At 38.3% G+C, this 16,904-nt stretch overlaps 1 protein-coding gene across 9 annotated transcripts in view; it reads left to right on the top strand.

The window, feature by feature from the left end:
* The window catches only part of TNRC6B (trinucleotide repeat containing adaptor 6B), a 151,371-nt gene that overhangs the window by 115,506 nt on the left and 18,961 nt on the right, over positions 1-16,904 (top strand). For 6 of the 9 annotated variants that reach the window (XM_070756084.1, XM_070756080.1, XM_070756081.1 and 3 more), the window contains 8 exons: positions 1,570-1,644; positions 4,768-4,813; positions 5,746-5,894; positions 10,591-10,761; positions 11,802-11,927; positions 13,281-13,412; positions 13,808-13,912; positions 14,828-14,999. In XM_070756084.1, coding sequence (XP_070612185.1) covers positions 1,570-1,644; positions 4,768-4,813; positions 5,746-5,894; positions 10,591-10,761; positions 11,802-11,927; positions 13,281-13,412; positions 13,808-13,912; positions 14,828-14,999 — 976 coding nt within the window. The remainder of the gene's footprint in view (positions 1-1,569; positions 1,645-4,767; positions 4,814-5,745; positions 5,895-10,590; positions 10,762-11,801; positions 11,928-13,280; positions 13,413-13,807; positions 13,913-14,827; positions 15,000-16,904) is intronic. The other 3 variants (XM_070756087.1, XM_070756085.1, XM_070756088.1) reach the window with 1 other exon arrangement.

Below are 16,904 nucleotides of genomic sequence, written 5' to 3'. Positions count from 1 at the left end.
TTTTCACAAAAATGGGATGCAGGAATTTGGGAGGCCAAAAATGGCTGTATTCAATGTATAAGACACACCAACATTTCTACCCTCTTTTAAGGAGGGGGAATGTGCATTATACTCCGAAAAATACTGTTACTTCCCAATAGAATGAAAGTAAACAAGATACTGAATTTCTTGGAAAAGAGTGACAAGAATTGTGTAATGAAGTGCCATAGAAGTATGTGGAGCTATGAAAAAAGATGCTTGGATAGAATGAGGAAATGAAAAGTTGAACATAATGAGAAATGCATGTAAAAGAACCATTGCTGCAGAAAAAGAGGATAAGAAAGAAACATGCTGAATATTTTCTGAAATTTATGCTACTGAAAAAGATATATTAAAAAAGAACACAGGGGGGGACCCTTGATTTTAATAAAACTGAAAGATGTTGATTGAAGAGCCTCCAACAACAAGAATATAATTAAAAATAAATGATGAAATTATTTAGTGAAAGAATGCTGCAAGACATTTTGTAGATTGACAGTTGAAGAATAGAATGGAAACAAATGCTATAAATGTTAACTTCCAAGAAAAAAAAAGTCACCAGTTTTCAGTACTGTGGGAATGTTGAAAAATGGTAAGGCTGCATTGGCAAGTGTTGCAACAGAAGAATATTAAAATATGGACCTGCTCTGTTGATAGACACTGTGACCTGTCTAATGTGTGAGGTTTGCTTATAGCATCTCTGTGTGATCTGCTTTTTATAAGTGAATGCTGCATGTCTGCATAACAATTGGAAAAATGCTGCTGGAGTTTCTCTAAACACAATGTCAAAATTGTGGTGTCATGTTGCCATGGGCATGGCTTTTGTATGACACATCCGGCCTGCCAGTTTGATACTCCCACTCTAAAAGAAGAGAAAGGCGGCAAGAATGAATGCAAAAACAACAGTTTATTATTGAAATTCTGATGAAGAGAGTAGGGGAGATGTCCATGAGCAAAATTTAGGAAGTACAATGGATCTTTATGGCGGAGAGGGATGTTCCAACTAGATTTTTTTTTAAGCAAATAATTCAAAAATAGAATTTTTTTATTCAAGAGAAAGTATATGACAGAGCAAATGAATAGAATTGAGCTATGGAATATTTTTCATGAATAGAGATAACGAGTGCCGTAAAACTACTAACTGAAGTATCTTAAGCTCAACATTGAAGATGGAATAAAACAAGGATGAATAATACCTTCTTGTTTGTTCAGTGTATTTAAGAATAAAAGCATGTATTTGGGTTGGAAATAACCGAGTATAGGTACGTTTGTGTACAGATCTTATTGTGTTACTTGCTGAGAAGCCAAAAGATTTGCAGTAAATCTTAGATAGATTTGATAACTGTAGTTAGTAATTGTATACGTTAATGTTTTCCCCTAAACAAATCAGTAAGCAATAAGTCTACATGAATTTAATATTAAACCTGATTGCTTTTTGTTTAACAGTTGAAATTAAGATCAGCCAATCTCAGTTTTGTAATGAATATACAGTATAGTATTATTTAAATTGCAGCATATAATGAAATCTAAACTAATCATCTCTGTTTTCAGTGTTCATTAAAAGGAGGAAGTAGTGATTCATGGATGAATACCTTATCTGATCAGATTTCAAATATGGGATTGTTGGTAAGGCATGCTATCTACTTCTTGTTGCAAAAATTATTTACTAATATTTGACAGGCAAAAAATAGTTAGCCATCTAGGCACAATTATAAGACATTGCTTTTTTGTTTCTTTAAGACGCTATATGGTGCAAGGCTGATTTATAATTATTTGCAAAATTTTATTAGTTGTTTATATAACAGATATACATGTTTATGCATAAACATGTGTACACACACAGGTCTATCTTCCACTAACTTCACCCCATACATGTATAATATTCACACAATAGTGGTGCCTCTACTTAAGAACTTTTCTAGATAAGAACCGGGTGTTCAAGATTTTTTTGCCTCTTCTTAAGAACCATTTTCTACTTAAGAACCCGAGCCCAGAAAAATTTCCCAGGAAATTTGAGAGCGGCATGAAGGCCCGGACAGTTTCCTGCCATTCCCCCTGGGTTTCTTTCTGGTGCAGTGTATGGGAGGCGCGTGCTCCTCCTCATCGCCTCAGAGTTTTGTTTTTTGTAAGCCTTAATGTTTTGGATTTTTTTGATTGCCCTCACCTTCTTCCTTCGGCAGCGACTGTCCTCCTCCTCTTCTTCCTCCTCCTCCTCCCACCCAAATTCCGAGCTTTTATTTCTTTCCTAATGGGTTTGCACGCATTATTTACTTTTACATTGATTCCTATGGGAAAAATTGCTTCTACTTACCAACTTTTCTACTTAAAAACCTTGTCACAGAACACTCTTAAGTTCTTAAGTAGAGATACCACTATATATAGTACTTCACAAATCAATACCTGGGAGGTTTATAATTTAAAAAATATACACAGAAAGCTGCACTAGAAGGGGGGGGTAGATGTAAATGAGGAAGAGAATGTAGAACTATTTCAATTACACATAAATTAACTTAATTACAATAAAGCCAGAGATTATGGCAGATAGGACAATCAACAGAACCAAATGTCAGCTATTTAAAAATACCTGATTATTAGTATTAGAGTATTAATTGAACATTGCTTACTAAGCCTTTAAAAAGTTTAGAATTTTTGTTTTGGTAAACAATAGGTATTTGGATTCATGTACTGATTGTATGAAGATCATGGTTAATCAGAATGCCAAATAGTTTTATTTAAATGCTATTTAGTAGCATCAAATGTTTTGTTTTGTTTTGAAGGTAATACTATCCTTTTTGTATGCTACCATAAAAGTGCAGGTGAAATGAGTTTTTTTTTAATAGGCTGGGAGAAACCATGGCAATCCAAGCACTATTGATCATAGTGCTGTCTTTATTAATGTGGGAATGGTGCTGCTATTTATGTGCATGTTGCTTTCTTGGCAAAGGAGTTATTATGAACGTATGTCATATACATACTTCTACTTGCTTTCTTTTCTGCATTAGCTTTGGAGTGAAAGGCATCCTGCATGCAGTTGCATATCAGAACAGTTTTGTCCCTTGGCTTTGTTCTGCAGAATAGGAAGCAGGCTTTTGTAAAGCCTCTGGGATTGTCCCACGGGCCAAGACATTCTGTCCCAATTCTTCTGAAGCCAAATCACTGGATTGAATTAAAGCAGCACATTCAAATTGTATAGAGCAGTGTTTTTCAAGCAGTGTGCCGCGGCACACTAGTGTGCTGTGAGACATGGTCAAGTGTGCCGTGAAGCTCAAAGAGAGAAAAAAAACAAGAGAGAGGGAGAGAGAAAGCAAGAGAGAGAGAGAAAGAAAGAGAGAAAAAGAGAGAAAGAAAGAGCAAGAGAGAAAGCAAGCAAGCAAGAGAGAAAGAAAACAAGAGAGAGAGAAAGAAAGCAAGAGAGAGAAAGAGAAAGAAAACAAGGGAGAGAAAAAGAAAGAGAACGAGAGAGAGAGAGAAAGAAAGAAAGAGAGAGGAGAATAAGAGAGAGAAAGAAAGCAAGAGAGAGAGCAAGAGAGAGAGAGCAAGAGAGAGAGAGAGAAAAAGGGAGGGAAGGTGGGAGAGAGAAAGACAGGGAGGTAGGGAGGGAGAGAGAAAGAGCAAAAAAGAGGAAGGAAGGAAGAGAGAAAGAAAGAGGGATGGAGAGAGAGAAAAAAAGAGGGAGGGAGAGAGAAATAGAGCGAAAGGGAGGAAAAGAGAGAGAGAATTTTTTTTGTCCAAACTTTTTTTAGCCCCCCCACCTCCCCACTCAATGTGCCCCATGGTTTTGTAAATGTAAAAAATGTGCCGCGGCTCAAAAAAGGTTGAAAATCACTGGTATAGAGCACAGCAGTAGAAAAATGAAAAAAAATTAGTTGTTTTTAAATCCATTTAAATTTTAAATAAATTTAAACTTTTAAAATAAATTTAAACTTTAAAAACATTGTGTTGGCATGACACAGTGACCCAGCCTATAGCGGGTTTCCTCCCCCCCCCCCCCCCCCCAATAATGTATCTCAGCCATGTCAGTTGCCTTCTTGGAAATAGTTCCCTGTGATGTCTATTTTTTAAAATATAAAAATGTTATAAAAATTCTGAACATGTACATTGATTTAAAGAAAAACAGAGAGGCCCTCTTCTGAATATATATGGGTAACTGTGGCTATCAGGAGCCAAACCGGCCTGCCATGCTTTTCTGCAGAAAGAACAGGGACAAGACCCTATTTTCCAAGTATCCAAGAAACTTTGAAGAAAATATTTGGTATGGATCATTCAAAATTAAGGTGTAGGTAGACTATTGGTTTTAGTTTGAACTCAGATAATAACTACTGCAGCACTATAGCTTTGTGTCTTTTAAAGGTTATAAGAACATTTTGTCCCAAATTGCCAAACAGGGCTGTGTATTTCTCAGTACATATTAAATCTAGATTTATCTTTAAAATGACATAACATTCTAACCAATAGAATATCTTAATAAAAGGGATTTGTTTCCAAAGAGGCTGGTCAATTAGTTTTCTTAACATTTGCTATATTTTGAACACATTTTCAGTAGTAAAAATAAACTGCACACATATTATTTTTCATAAATGAAGATGAATATACGTGTCCCAGGATAATGTTGCAAGATCCAATCTGTGTCAATCACGAGGATCAGAGGTTTTGTCTGTTAAGTTTTTGGACTCATGCTGGAGCCTATCTTCAGTATTTTTCAAGTGTGCCAAGCTAGAGTTTTCTAAGAACTCTTCTTTTCTTTTCCAGAATCAAACTGAAGATACTTCAGGCAATAAGATGGACTTATCAGTAGGTATGTATCTAATAGCACTAGGATGCGCTTTCACTTTATTTATTTACTATTTTAAAAAATATAACTAAGTGGTATTGCAAGCTTTATAGCAATAGCACTTAGATTTATGTACCATAAATCTATGGCATATAAATAAAAACATACATATATACATACATACACACACACACACACACACACACACACACAGCTTCACAGTGCTTTATAACCCTTTCCAAGTGGTTTACAGAATCAGCCTATTGCCCGCAACAATGTGAGTCCTCATTTTAAAAGGCTAGCCATATTGGCATAAATAGGGGTTGACTCAGCCTTTCATCCTTTTGAGATGATGGAAGGCTGAGTCAACCCATATTTATGCCAATATGGCTAGCCTTTTTGAATAACTGGATCATTAATGTAATTTCCACATGATGATGGACAAAAAGAAAAGAAAGCTGAGTTGAAGTGGTAATACCTATAGCTGATAGAGTATAAATAGTGATTATTTATTTTTGTAGTGATTTTGGGGGAAGTATTAACTTACTCTCATTCTGCTAAAAATTAGAAATAATTATTGAAATTTTGTTGGAATTCTAATATAAAATCTCTGTTATTAGTTATAGATAATACATATTTTGCTTACATGTTATGAGAGAGAAAATTTTAGTTTATTATCCATGCAAAATCAGGAAACGTCAAACCTTTAATATGCTAGCCAATGCGAAATCCAATTATCTACATATCCATTTCAACAATGTATTCTTCTGTAGAAAAGGTATAGGATATTTTTTTATTCATAACAAATTTGTGGACATTTCATGATATTGTTTCATGGTGTTAGGGAAACTTTGTATAAATATAATTTTTAAATCATTTAATTTAGAAGCATTTTAACAATTAACAGCAATGCATAATGGTAATTGGCAAGAAATACATCATTTCATATTCTTCAGGTGGTCTACAAGATAAGAAGTTTGATGTAGACAAACGAGGCATGAATCTCGGAGACTTTCATGACATAATGAGAAAGAATCGATCAGGTTTTCGTCCTCCTAGCTCCAAAGATATGGGAAACCCAGATAGTGGGCCTTATTTTGAAAAGGTAAGGCATACTTTTTTTATGATAATCTGAAATAAAAGCTGTTACTCTGTTTTAATTTTCACAGGTAAAAGGTCATGTTTAAATACAAGAGTTATAGGGGAAATAATGTTTATCAGGTGTAAATTAAAGCAGTGTTTCCCGACCTTGGCAACTGGAAGATATTTGGACTTCAACTCCCAGAATTCCCCAGCCAGCATTCGCTGGTTGAGGAATTCTGGGAGTTCAAGTCCAAATATCTTCCATTTGCCAAGGTTGGGAAACACTGAATTAAAGATAGTGTGCTATTTCTTTTTATGAAGACAGTATGTTTGTATGCGTAGTTCATTTATTATCTTACGATCTTACTGTAGACGAGTCACATCTAAGCAAAATGGGGTTGCTTAGATAAGTTTAATAAATAATGTAAGAATATACCCACAGATACATACTAACCAGTTTATACTTTCTTGTCATATATTTCAGCCCTCATTTATTCATGATTAAAATGACATCTTTACTTCTCTACATATATCTACTGTACAAGATCAGATCATCTATGTTCAAATCTCTCTATTTGTTCCTACATTTCAAATCCATATGCCAGACTTGTCATAATGTTTGTCAACTATATTTTCCATTCCATAACTTTTCATATAAAGTTTTTTATAATGAGAGAAGGATTCAACTAAGTTACCAGTATTAATCACTCCCATGATCCCTGCAGCATTTTCCTACAGCAGAGTTAGGAACTCCACCCAATGGTATATCTCCCTTACACTTGCTCCAGAATTAGAGTTAGAAACTTCTATGCCTCTCCCCACCCGTGAGTGACATATTTGCTTTCTTAGTTATGTCCTTGCCTTTCTGTGGAAAACATGCATATCTACTAGCATCTATATGGTAGGATCAGCCAAATATTCAATCTTTCTTTTCTTTATTTGTTTTTTCCCCGTGGGGCTGCTGCAGTTTGTATATTCAACAAAATCTCAGACAAGTATTCATTATCCATAGTCACAATCGCTGACATTTGAGCCAAGTCAGAAGTCTAGCATCTTATGGCATACCTTTATTCCTCTTATCTCACAGCCCTACCTTTCCCAGGAGATTTAAACACACTCTGCTGTCAACACATATGACTCTATTGCTGGGCATCCATCCTTATCCTTTCTTTACTGAGGGGTTGTAGATTTGTTTTTATAAAAATTAATTTTTAATCTGGATTTTATATTTATATTTTGATACTTCTTGTATTTATATTTGATTGTTGAACACTGCCCAGAATCGCATTTGTATAGCTGGCTATACAAATTTGACTAACAAATAAAGCATTAATTCACTGGGCTGAATTCAATATATTTGCAATATTGAGAAGTGTATTGTAGCTCACTGGTGATACATTTCTGTAATTGTGGCTGTGTTTTTTTCTATTCTAGTATCGAGAGTAGTTAATAGTTATACGTTCAATTGGTTTTGATCTTATGCTACTCAGAAAATTTCCCACTGGACATTCTGGATAGACCACAAGTTTATGGGTATTCTAAATCATAGCAACATGCACCATTTAGATCTTTCTTCTCTCTATAGCCTAGAATATTGATATGTGAATATTTGACAAGTGGTATCTCTATTGTCTTAAAGATTGCATGGTTTCATATGCTGATTGCATCCCACCAATGGGGCTTTGCTTGTTTGCTCAGCCCAGTTTCTGAAATACCAGCAATGGGTGCTGGTCCACAGACCAGGGCTCCAAGCTGTGGGTTTTTTACTTGATATAGTTTCTTGAAATGCAGTATTTTAATTTTCTCTTTCTTCTTCCACTTGGGTGAAATTGCTTACTTGCAGGCCTCTTGTGGAGTTTACATGCAATTCTCTCAATAATGGCAAGAAGGCTTTTGGAGGCAAGAGAAATTGTCAAACTACTTCTTTTAAGTAAAGTTGCTTTTCTTCTAGCAAATCCTAGCATTTGATTCTAGTAAACTTGTTATCCTTCAGTAGATTCTCTACCTTATAAGAAGTGGTTTTCTTTTCAAAAAAATGTTTTTAGATTTTATTCAGGTTAGGATAACAATCTTCCTGTCTTTAGCTTTAGATTATTTATAATTGTGCCATGTTTTAGCTTCTGCTCGTTTCTAATAATTAAGATTTCTTTTTGTTGTTGACCAGCCAATGGCTTGCCAGCATAATCTCAAGAGTAGTTACTGTTTTGTTGTCTTGTCTTGTATATAACCTGGTCTTGCCCAGCTATCTGCAAAACTCTTGACAAATGTATATTTTCTTTTATGTACACTGAGAGCATATGCACCAAGGATAATTCCTTGTATGTTCAATCACACTTGGCCAATGAAGAATTCTATTCTATTCCATTTTATTCAATTGTATTCCACAAGAGCCATTGTTACCTTAATAGCAGCATGGCCAGGAAATTCTACTTATTTGCCAAGTTGCTAACTGGTCTTAGTCTTTCACTTCTGTCATCCGAATGTTGGAGCTTTGTTTTCTTCCTCTAAAGCTAATGTACAGGGTGTGTTCCAAAAGTAATGCAATTTTTTTTTTTAACGTAATGTAAGGTCTTCGTCACGGCTGATTGGATCTCTTCTATGGACGAAAAACGGGTTCCTTTCAGGGCTGGGAACAAAAGGAAGTCTACTGGGGCAACGTCAGGATTATAGGGGGGGTGGGGCAGCGTTGGCATGTGGTGTTTGGCCAGGAACTCGCAGACTTGTAGCGTGTTGTGGCAAGGCACGTTTTTCATCCATAGATGAAATCCAATCAGCCGTGACGAAGGTCCTGCGAGAGGTCCCCGAAGGCGCCTTCCAGGGCGTGTACCAGTCATGGCAGAGTTGCTGGAAAAAATGTGTAGAGGCCCAAGGACATTACTTTGAAGAATTTTAAGTGTTTGTGCAAATCTGTTCAATAAATTTCTTTTTTCAAAAGTAATTGCATTACTTTTGGAATGTACCCTGTACATCTTGTAGTCTGGAGCATCTTAAAAATATGGTAATACCCAAAGCCAGAAGGCCACAGTCTAAGCTACACCTGAGTTTTTATACTCTGCCTGGCCCCAACTGTACATTGCAAGTACAGTGATGCCTCGTCTTACAAACTTAATTTGTTCCGTGACCAGGTTTGTAAGTAGAAAAGTTCGTAAGATCAAGCAATTTTCCCCATAGGAATCAATGTAGAAGGAAATAAGGCGTGTAGCCCCATCCCAAAAGTCACCCCTTTTGCCTTGCACCACTGGGAATCCCCGCCTGCGGACTTCCGTTGCCAGCCAAAGCGCCCTTTCTTGCATTGTTGGGATTCCCCTGAGCCTCCCCTCACTGGGAAACCCCACCTCTGGATTTCCGTTGCCAGCCAAAGCGCCCGTTCTTGCGTTGCTGGGATTTCCCTGAGCCTCCCCTCGCTGGGATTCAAAGCAGCGCTGGCAAAATGAATGGAATCCCAGCGAGGGGAGACTCAGGGGAATCCCAGCGCTTCAGCTGGCAACGGAAGTCCAGAGGCGGGGCATCCCAGCGAGGGGAGGCTTAGGGGAATCCCATCACTTCAGCTGGCAACGGAAGTCCAGAGGCGGGGCATCCCAGTAAGGGGAGGCTTAGGGGAATTCCAGCGCTTCAGCTGGCAACGCAAGTCCGGAGGCAGGGCATCCCAGCGAGGGGAGGCTCAGGGGAATCCCAGCACTTCAGCTGGCAACGGAAGTCCAGAGGCGGGGCATCCCAGTAAGGGGAGGCTTAGGGGAATTCCAGCGCTTCAGCTGGCAACGGAAGTCCAGAGGCGGGGCATCCCAGCGAGGGGAGGCTCAGGGGAATCCCAGCACTTCGGCTGGCAACAGATGGTGATAATGTTTCTTCTCATGATGTTCATTTTGAAGCCTTCTACTCCATTCAGCATATGGCTTTTCCTTCAGGAAAAACTCTTGAAGCAGTTTTTCAGTTCTGTCCTGCTCTCTGGTAGTGTTGCGGGTAGTCTTCAAAAATCTCATTTGCGTGCATTCCTAAAGCATCTTCCCCCACCTGCACTTCAGTGGCCAATCGCACCCTCAGCAGCAGCTTCTTCTCCCTCCTGGCTTATTTGGGAGCTGCCTGGGACTTGGCAACTTTCTAGCAGCTTCCCCATTGACTTGTTAGAAGTTGGCAGGAAGTTGCAAGTAGGCCCTTGTGTAACAACCACAATGGGGAGTGCTGGGATTACTGTAGCTCAACCTTGCAGTCAATTGATATCCCACTTTACAACTGTATCACTTAGCAGTAGAAATTCAGGTCCCAATTAACATGGTAACCCAAGGACTTTTGTATTTGTTTTGGCTGTTCTAAGTGTTATTTAATTATCTGTGTGTGTGCGTGTGTGGAAAAAGGAACATTTATTCTTATAATCTGTATATGGTCCATGAGAATTGAGGCAGTGGGTAAATTGTACAAAAATATAAATGGAATTTTCCAGAAATCAGAGATATTTATATCTTTCATTGAATTTTTTTCTCTGTGACTGGGATTAAGTGTGATAAAAAGGTTTAAAATAATATGGTTGCTTGTTTGTTTTGATTGTCTCCTTTTAGACCACATCTCCAAAATAAGTAGCATAATCTAGTAGAAACTGTCCTTTTAATGCTAAGCAAGTACATTTTATATATTTTTGATTGTTCACTGTCGCTGTTTCTCTTCTTGCATTCTGTTGCTTCACTAACCTTCAACTGCTACTGATTGGCTAACTACTGCTTCAGCTGACTTTGCCTTTCTCCAATCAAGATGGGTGCCTTGGGGATGAGGCTCCCTGCTCTCCCTTCTCCCCTTCTCCCAACTACAAGCTATCTCCCTCTGGTTCCACATTACCAAACGTCTGCCTTGGGGCAATCGGCTCAGGGCTCAACCCCCAAAACTTCGCTGCTAGACAAGTAAGAAAATCACATTGTTGGTTATATTACTGCTTGGCTATATCCTGTATTGATTTTGGAGAGCTGGATTTTTTCCTCCTAATTCATTTTTAATTAAAATGTGGTTTGTTTAAGAGAATAAACTAAAATAAATCAATATCTATTCAAGAGCCTAATCTTTCTTTTTCTCTCTCTTCACCTTAACCCCATTTTCTAATAATTCTGTATATTGCTTTTGTTCTTACTAACACCTTACAGCAAACCTTTATTTAGAGTCAGTAAACAGACTATTTGGAAATACTACAAGAAAAAACTTATTTTCTTCTTGTTCCGAAGATGTAACATGAAACTAAAAAGTCAGACTAAATTTGTGCAGGGAAACCTTTTTCTAGATTCCACAACAAGAAGGGCTATTATGTTTTTGTTTCTACTTTTAAAGAAATGAGTGTGATATGAAATCAACTTCTCGGAAGGGGATAAAGTTGGAAAAAGCTAGTCAGAGCAGAATGAATTTAAGGTAATCAGCATTCATATGCCCTAAATCAGTGATGGCGAACCTATGGCACGGGTGCCACAGGTGGCACGCGGAGCCGTATCTGCTGGCACGCAAGCCATTGCCCTAGCTCAGCTCCAATGTGCATATGTGTGCTGGCCAGCTGATTTTTGGCTTTGCACAGAGGCTCTGGGGGAATGGGAGAGGTTGTTTTTACCCTCCCCTGGTCCATGGAAGCCTTTGGAGCCTGGGGACGGCAAAACACAAGCCTGCTAGGCCCACCAGAAGTTGGGAAACAGGCGCTTTCCAGCCTCCAGAAGGCCTCGGGGGGGGGGGGAGCTGTTTTCGCCCTCCCCAGGCATTGAATTATGAGAGTTGGGCACTTGTGCATGTGTGATAGCACATGCACACACTCTTTTGGCACTTGAGGGGAAAAAAGGTTCGCCATCACTGCCCTAAATAATGTAGCACATAACTGCACATTGAAATATTCCACGAATAATAATAATTAGTGACTACACGCAAAGTAATTATACAGTTGAATTGATAGTTACTATTCTGTTTTTAGGGTGGCAATCAAGGTCTGTTTGGAAATAGCACAGCACAATCGAGAGGAATGCACCCACCAGTGCAGCCGATAAACCCTTCCCCAAATATTCGGGCACAAGTGCCTCCTCAGTTTCTTTCCCCCCAGGTAAGTAGCATAAAAACTTAATTGTAAATAGTTTTACAACTGGTCTCTGGAGATCAACATAAGAGGTTACAATAAAACCAATGTAGAAGTAGAATTTTGGTCTGCTTTTCTCTCTATGGTCTTATTAAAAGCCAGATAATAGATGCACTCACTTTCTAGTTAATTCTGAGCAGGAAAGTTGCTCTATTGCAGTGGTGTTAAGCTCAATTTTATTGAGGGCCACATCAAGGGTGGCCTCGGGGGCTGGGGTGGACGTGGCTAGCTCGACATCACTCATGTTGGGCACTTATGGTGGCCTGGGTAGGGCTGGAGAGTGGGGGAGGAATCCACTGTCTTCAGCAGAGGAAAGCCTGCCTTCCATCCGTTCTTTTCTTCTTTTTCCTTCCCTCTTCATTCTCCTCCTCCTGTCCAAAGGATGAAACTGCCTTTCCAAGGGCCGAAAACAGCTGGTCAGCACGTACATGTGCACTGGAGCTGGAATATAGAAAAGTCTCGCGTGACTTCCCATATGGCTCCGTGTGCTACCTGTGGCACGCATGCCATAGGTTCACCATCACAGGCCTAGGCACTGGGTTGAAGTTGCTGGTCCAGAAGAGATCTTTATACCTTCCCCTGGAACAATCTTTTCAATACATCTTCTCACTCAAGGGTAGCTGCTCTTTTGAGCCTAGAGCTGATCAGATACAACCCACTATCCAATTTTTCTCACCATTTGTCTCACACATCTATTATCTGGTCCCCAACTTCTTCACCTTCACCCAATCTTGTTCTGTCAATTAAAGAAAGTCTTGGTCCATCTTCCATGTTGCCATCCATCTCCATTTAGCCACTTTTCATCCTTTAATTCATTTTACCCATTCTTTGCAGATCAAAATTCAAAACTCGTAAGTGACTTAGATCCCATAATTATGGGTTAGTTTTTAACCCATAATTATGTTCAGTTTTCAAATGCATTTACCTTAATATGGTGGATGTGGAATAATTAAGCCACAACCTCTTTTCAGCCCATTTAATGGTTCCTGCTGGCTTTCAATAATTCAGTGGTGAACTACCCTCAAGCAAAAATTTTACAGTAGTCTTACATTTTAGAAAGTGAAAACAGATATACCATAAATGATAGTGGCTTGAGTATTGGGAAACCAAACCTGTATGCTCGCATAAATCTCAATAAACCCCCAAAATAATACTTAATGGGGGGAAAATAAGCTCTTACAAATTTAGTTTGGCTAAGTTTGGTGTATCTTTTTTGAAAAAGTACTAAAGTAATTTGGATTTAGAAGTGTTTCATTTTGTTGTTATGTTACTTATTGAAAATCTGTTTGTTTGTTTTTTCCTATCTCTGTCTTCATATAGGTTTCTGCATCCATGCTTAAGCAATTTCCTAACAGTGGTCTGAATCCAGGCCTTTTCAATATGGGGCCTCAACTTTCTCCTCAACAAATTGCTATGTTGAGCCAACTTCCACAGTTTTCTCAGTTTCAGCTTGTAAGTAGCTGTTCTCATATAATGGCCAACTCAATTTTCTTAACCCCAGATTCCTATTCCTCTACATGGGATGCACTAGAGATAATTTTATTGTAGTTGTGTTTTAAATATATGTTGTAAGAAATACATACATAGACATATGCATATGCACAAATCCTTAGTAGTAATTTGATAATAGTTTTCCAAACATTAAATTTGAAACAAGTATAGATATTATTAAAAAAAGAACAACTATAATTATGTAAAGCGTTTGATAAATTAGTATTAAACATCAGGCTCTTCTATGATAATGTTTTTAATTTTTTTAATTTATTTTTGTTATACAAATGTTTATTATCCAATTTAAGCTTGTACAAAGTAAACTAGTTTCTTTCCTTTATTCATTTGTATTGAAGGCCTGTCAACTGCTCCTCCAGCAGCAGCAGCAGCAGCAGCAACAACAATTGTTACAAAATCAGAGAAAGATTTCTCAAGCTGTACGACAACAACAGGAGCAACAGGTAATGTGTGACCTGTGAAATCTGGCAACTTAATCAGGAAGGATAATTATTAAGTTTTATTTTATCTAGTATTTCTTCCATGGAACACGATTGAAGGCCACATTACTTTTATTTAAATATTTTTAAATATTGTGAATATTTTTTCAATACTCATGATAAATGCCATCATACTCACGCTAAAACTTTCTATTAAGATTATGCAGTAATGGATGTATTACTTGAAAGAGAAAATAAATATTTAAAATATTCTTCCTTTCCTACCTGTTTTTTTAGGCATTCCTCATTTTTTAAGCAAAATGGCCTAGAACAGTGATGGTGAACCTATGGCACGGGTACCACAGGTGGCACGCAGAGCCATATCTTCTGACACATGAGCTGTTGCCCTAGCTCAGCTCCAATGTGCATGTGTATGCTGGCCAGCTGATTTTTGGCTCATACAGAGGCTCTGGGGGGATGGTGGAGGGCGTTTTTACCCTCCCCCACCTCCAGGGAAGCCTTTGGAGGACAAAACATGAGCCTATTGGGCCCGCCAGAATTTGGGAAACAGGTCATTTCTGACCTTCAGGGGGCAGGGGAAGCTGTTTTCTCCCTCCCCAGGCATTGAATTATGGGTACGGGCACTCGTGAATGCGCGATAGCGCATGCACACGCTCTTTCAGCACCCGAGGATGAAAGGTTCGCCATCACTGGCCTAGAATCTCATGAACCTGGGAAGTTTAAAAACAGTGTTTTAAACTAAGTTTTAAATCATAATCCTTTGTTTTTATAAGATAATATATGAATAGGAATCTTCTATAAAAATCATATATATTTTTGCTTTTAAGTTCAATTCAAAATGGTCCAAGGTAGACCTTTGCAACACCAGATTGCCTATGTCTAAGATCAAACAGTTTTTGTCTGTTTCCTTAACTGCAGCTTGCCCGTATGGTAAATGCCCTTCAACAACAGCAAAGACAGCCAGGCATGAAACATTCTCCATCCCATCCAGTTGGACCTAAGCCTCATTTAGATAATATTGTATCTAGTGGTCTAAATATGGGTCTCTCAGATATGTCATCCAAAGGACAGATTCCTGGATATAATTCAGGTAAACATTGTAAATATCTGTAATTTATTATTGCTTTTCATTACACAATAATACACGATTATTAAAAAAGAATGAACCAATTCCATGACATAATATTTTATTAAGTAAAAATAATACAAAATTCCAGCCAAGTTACAAGCATTCTACTCATAACCAACTTTTATTTCCTGTCTTACAAGTTGTTTAATGTGGCAACCATCTGCAGTTGATCACTGTTGTTAATTGATGTTTAAGGTCATCAAGATTAGTGGGTAGCAGTGGAACATAAATGCAATTTTTTACATATCCCCACAAGAAAAAAATCACACACGGTTAGGTCTGGGGATCTTGCAGGCCAAGCACAAAGAACAAAGTTTTGGGGCCCCTTCTGACCAATCCATCACTGGGGCATTCTGAGGGTAAACAAACAACTGAATGTTGCCGGAAGAACAACGCAACTACATCGTCCCTGTGGCGCTCATTCAAAACTTAGATAACTCCTCTTTCAAATGGTCACTGACTCATTACATGACAATGCTTGAGAACTGAAGCAATGTTGTCATGAAATCAGTTCGTTCTTTTTGAATAACCCTGTATTATAATACCAAGTACAGTGATCCCCCGATTATCGCGAGGGTTCCGTTCCAAGACCCCTCGCGATAATCGATAACTCGCGATGTAGCGACATGAAAGTAAAAACACCATCTGCGCATGCGCGCCCCTTTTTCCATGGCCGCACATGCGCAGATGGAGTTTGCGTGTGGGCGGCGGGCAACGGGGAAACCCCATCTTCGGCTCCTCGCTGCTGCCGCGCTGCGGAGCATATCAGCTGTTGGGTGGCCGAAGGAACATGGGTCTTCCCGCCGCCCAGGCAAAGGGGAAACCCCAAGATCGCTTGCCCGTTCGCCCGCCCGCCTGGCTGCTCGCTTGCCGCTCGAGAGCAAGAGGGGGAGAGATAGAGAAAGAGAGAGAAGGAAAGAAAGAGATGAGAGAGGGAGGAAGAGAGTGTGAGAGAGGAAGAAGCAAGATAGAGAAAGAGAGAGAGAAAGAAAGATGAGAAAGGAAGGGAGTGACGTCATCGGGTGGAAAAATCACGATATAGCCTTTCGCAATGATCGGGATCGCGAAACTCGGGGGATCACTGTATATACATATTTGATTTGTTCATGCTGCTGCTTTTCTGAAATTTGCCATATGGCATGAAACTCAAGCGTTGGTTTCTTTTTCTGCTTAGCATTACCAAGCATTATATTTGCTAATCTTTTTTTAAACTATCTTGCTTAGTTTGGAGTTTTTAATAAATAGTTTATTTGTATAAAGATGTAAGCAAGTGATTTAGGAGATACATCATTATAGTCACATAGTTCAAAAACTTAATTAGGATACAGTTTGGAATTAAACTTCAGTTAATTATTGAATTCTGTGCAAGTTTATTTTATTATTATTTATTATTTAGATTTGTATGCCGCCCCTCTCCGAAGACTCGGGGCGGCTCACAACAAGATAGAACAAATCATAAATAATCCAAATAACTTTAAAATATTTAAAGATTTAAAAGAACCCCATATACTAACACACACACAAGCATGCCATGTATAAAATTGAACATGCCCGGGGGAGGTGTTTCAATTCTTAAACATTATAGTGGCATTTCACATTGATACATTTGTGGATATGGCCTTTTATAAGTATTTAATTTTATGTGTATTATCATTAAAATAATGGTATATATAAGACGATAGAAACAAAAAAAAAGTCAGTAAGGGCCAAGAAAGCATACTCTGATTTCTGGTTAATGGCTGTATACACTATATGTGATGTGCCGTTATGATTTTCCGCAATATAAATATACTGTCATATTTTCATTAGATTCTACCTGTTTGTGATACAGGTTATTCTAAATATGAGATGTTCATGTTGAAGCTC

This window comes from Erythrolamprus reginae, chromosome 6 (genome assembly GCF_031021105.1).
Source record: "Erythrolamprus reginae isolate rEryReg1 chromosome 6, rEryReg1.hap1, whole genome shotgun sequence".
Lineage (NCBI taxonomy): Eukaryota > Metazoa > Chordata > Lepidosauria > Squamata > Dipsadidae > Erythrolamprus > Erythrolamprus reginae.
Note: the sequence above shows the minus strand (reverse complement) of the source record. Positions and strands in the feature narration are given on the sequence as shown.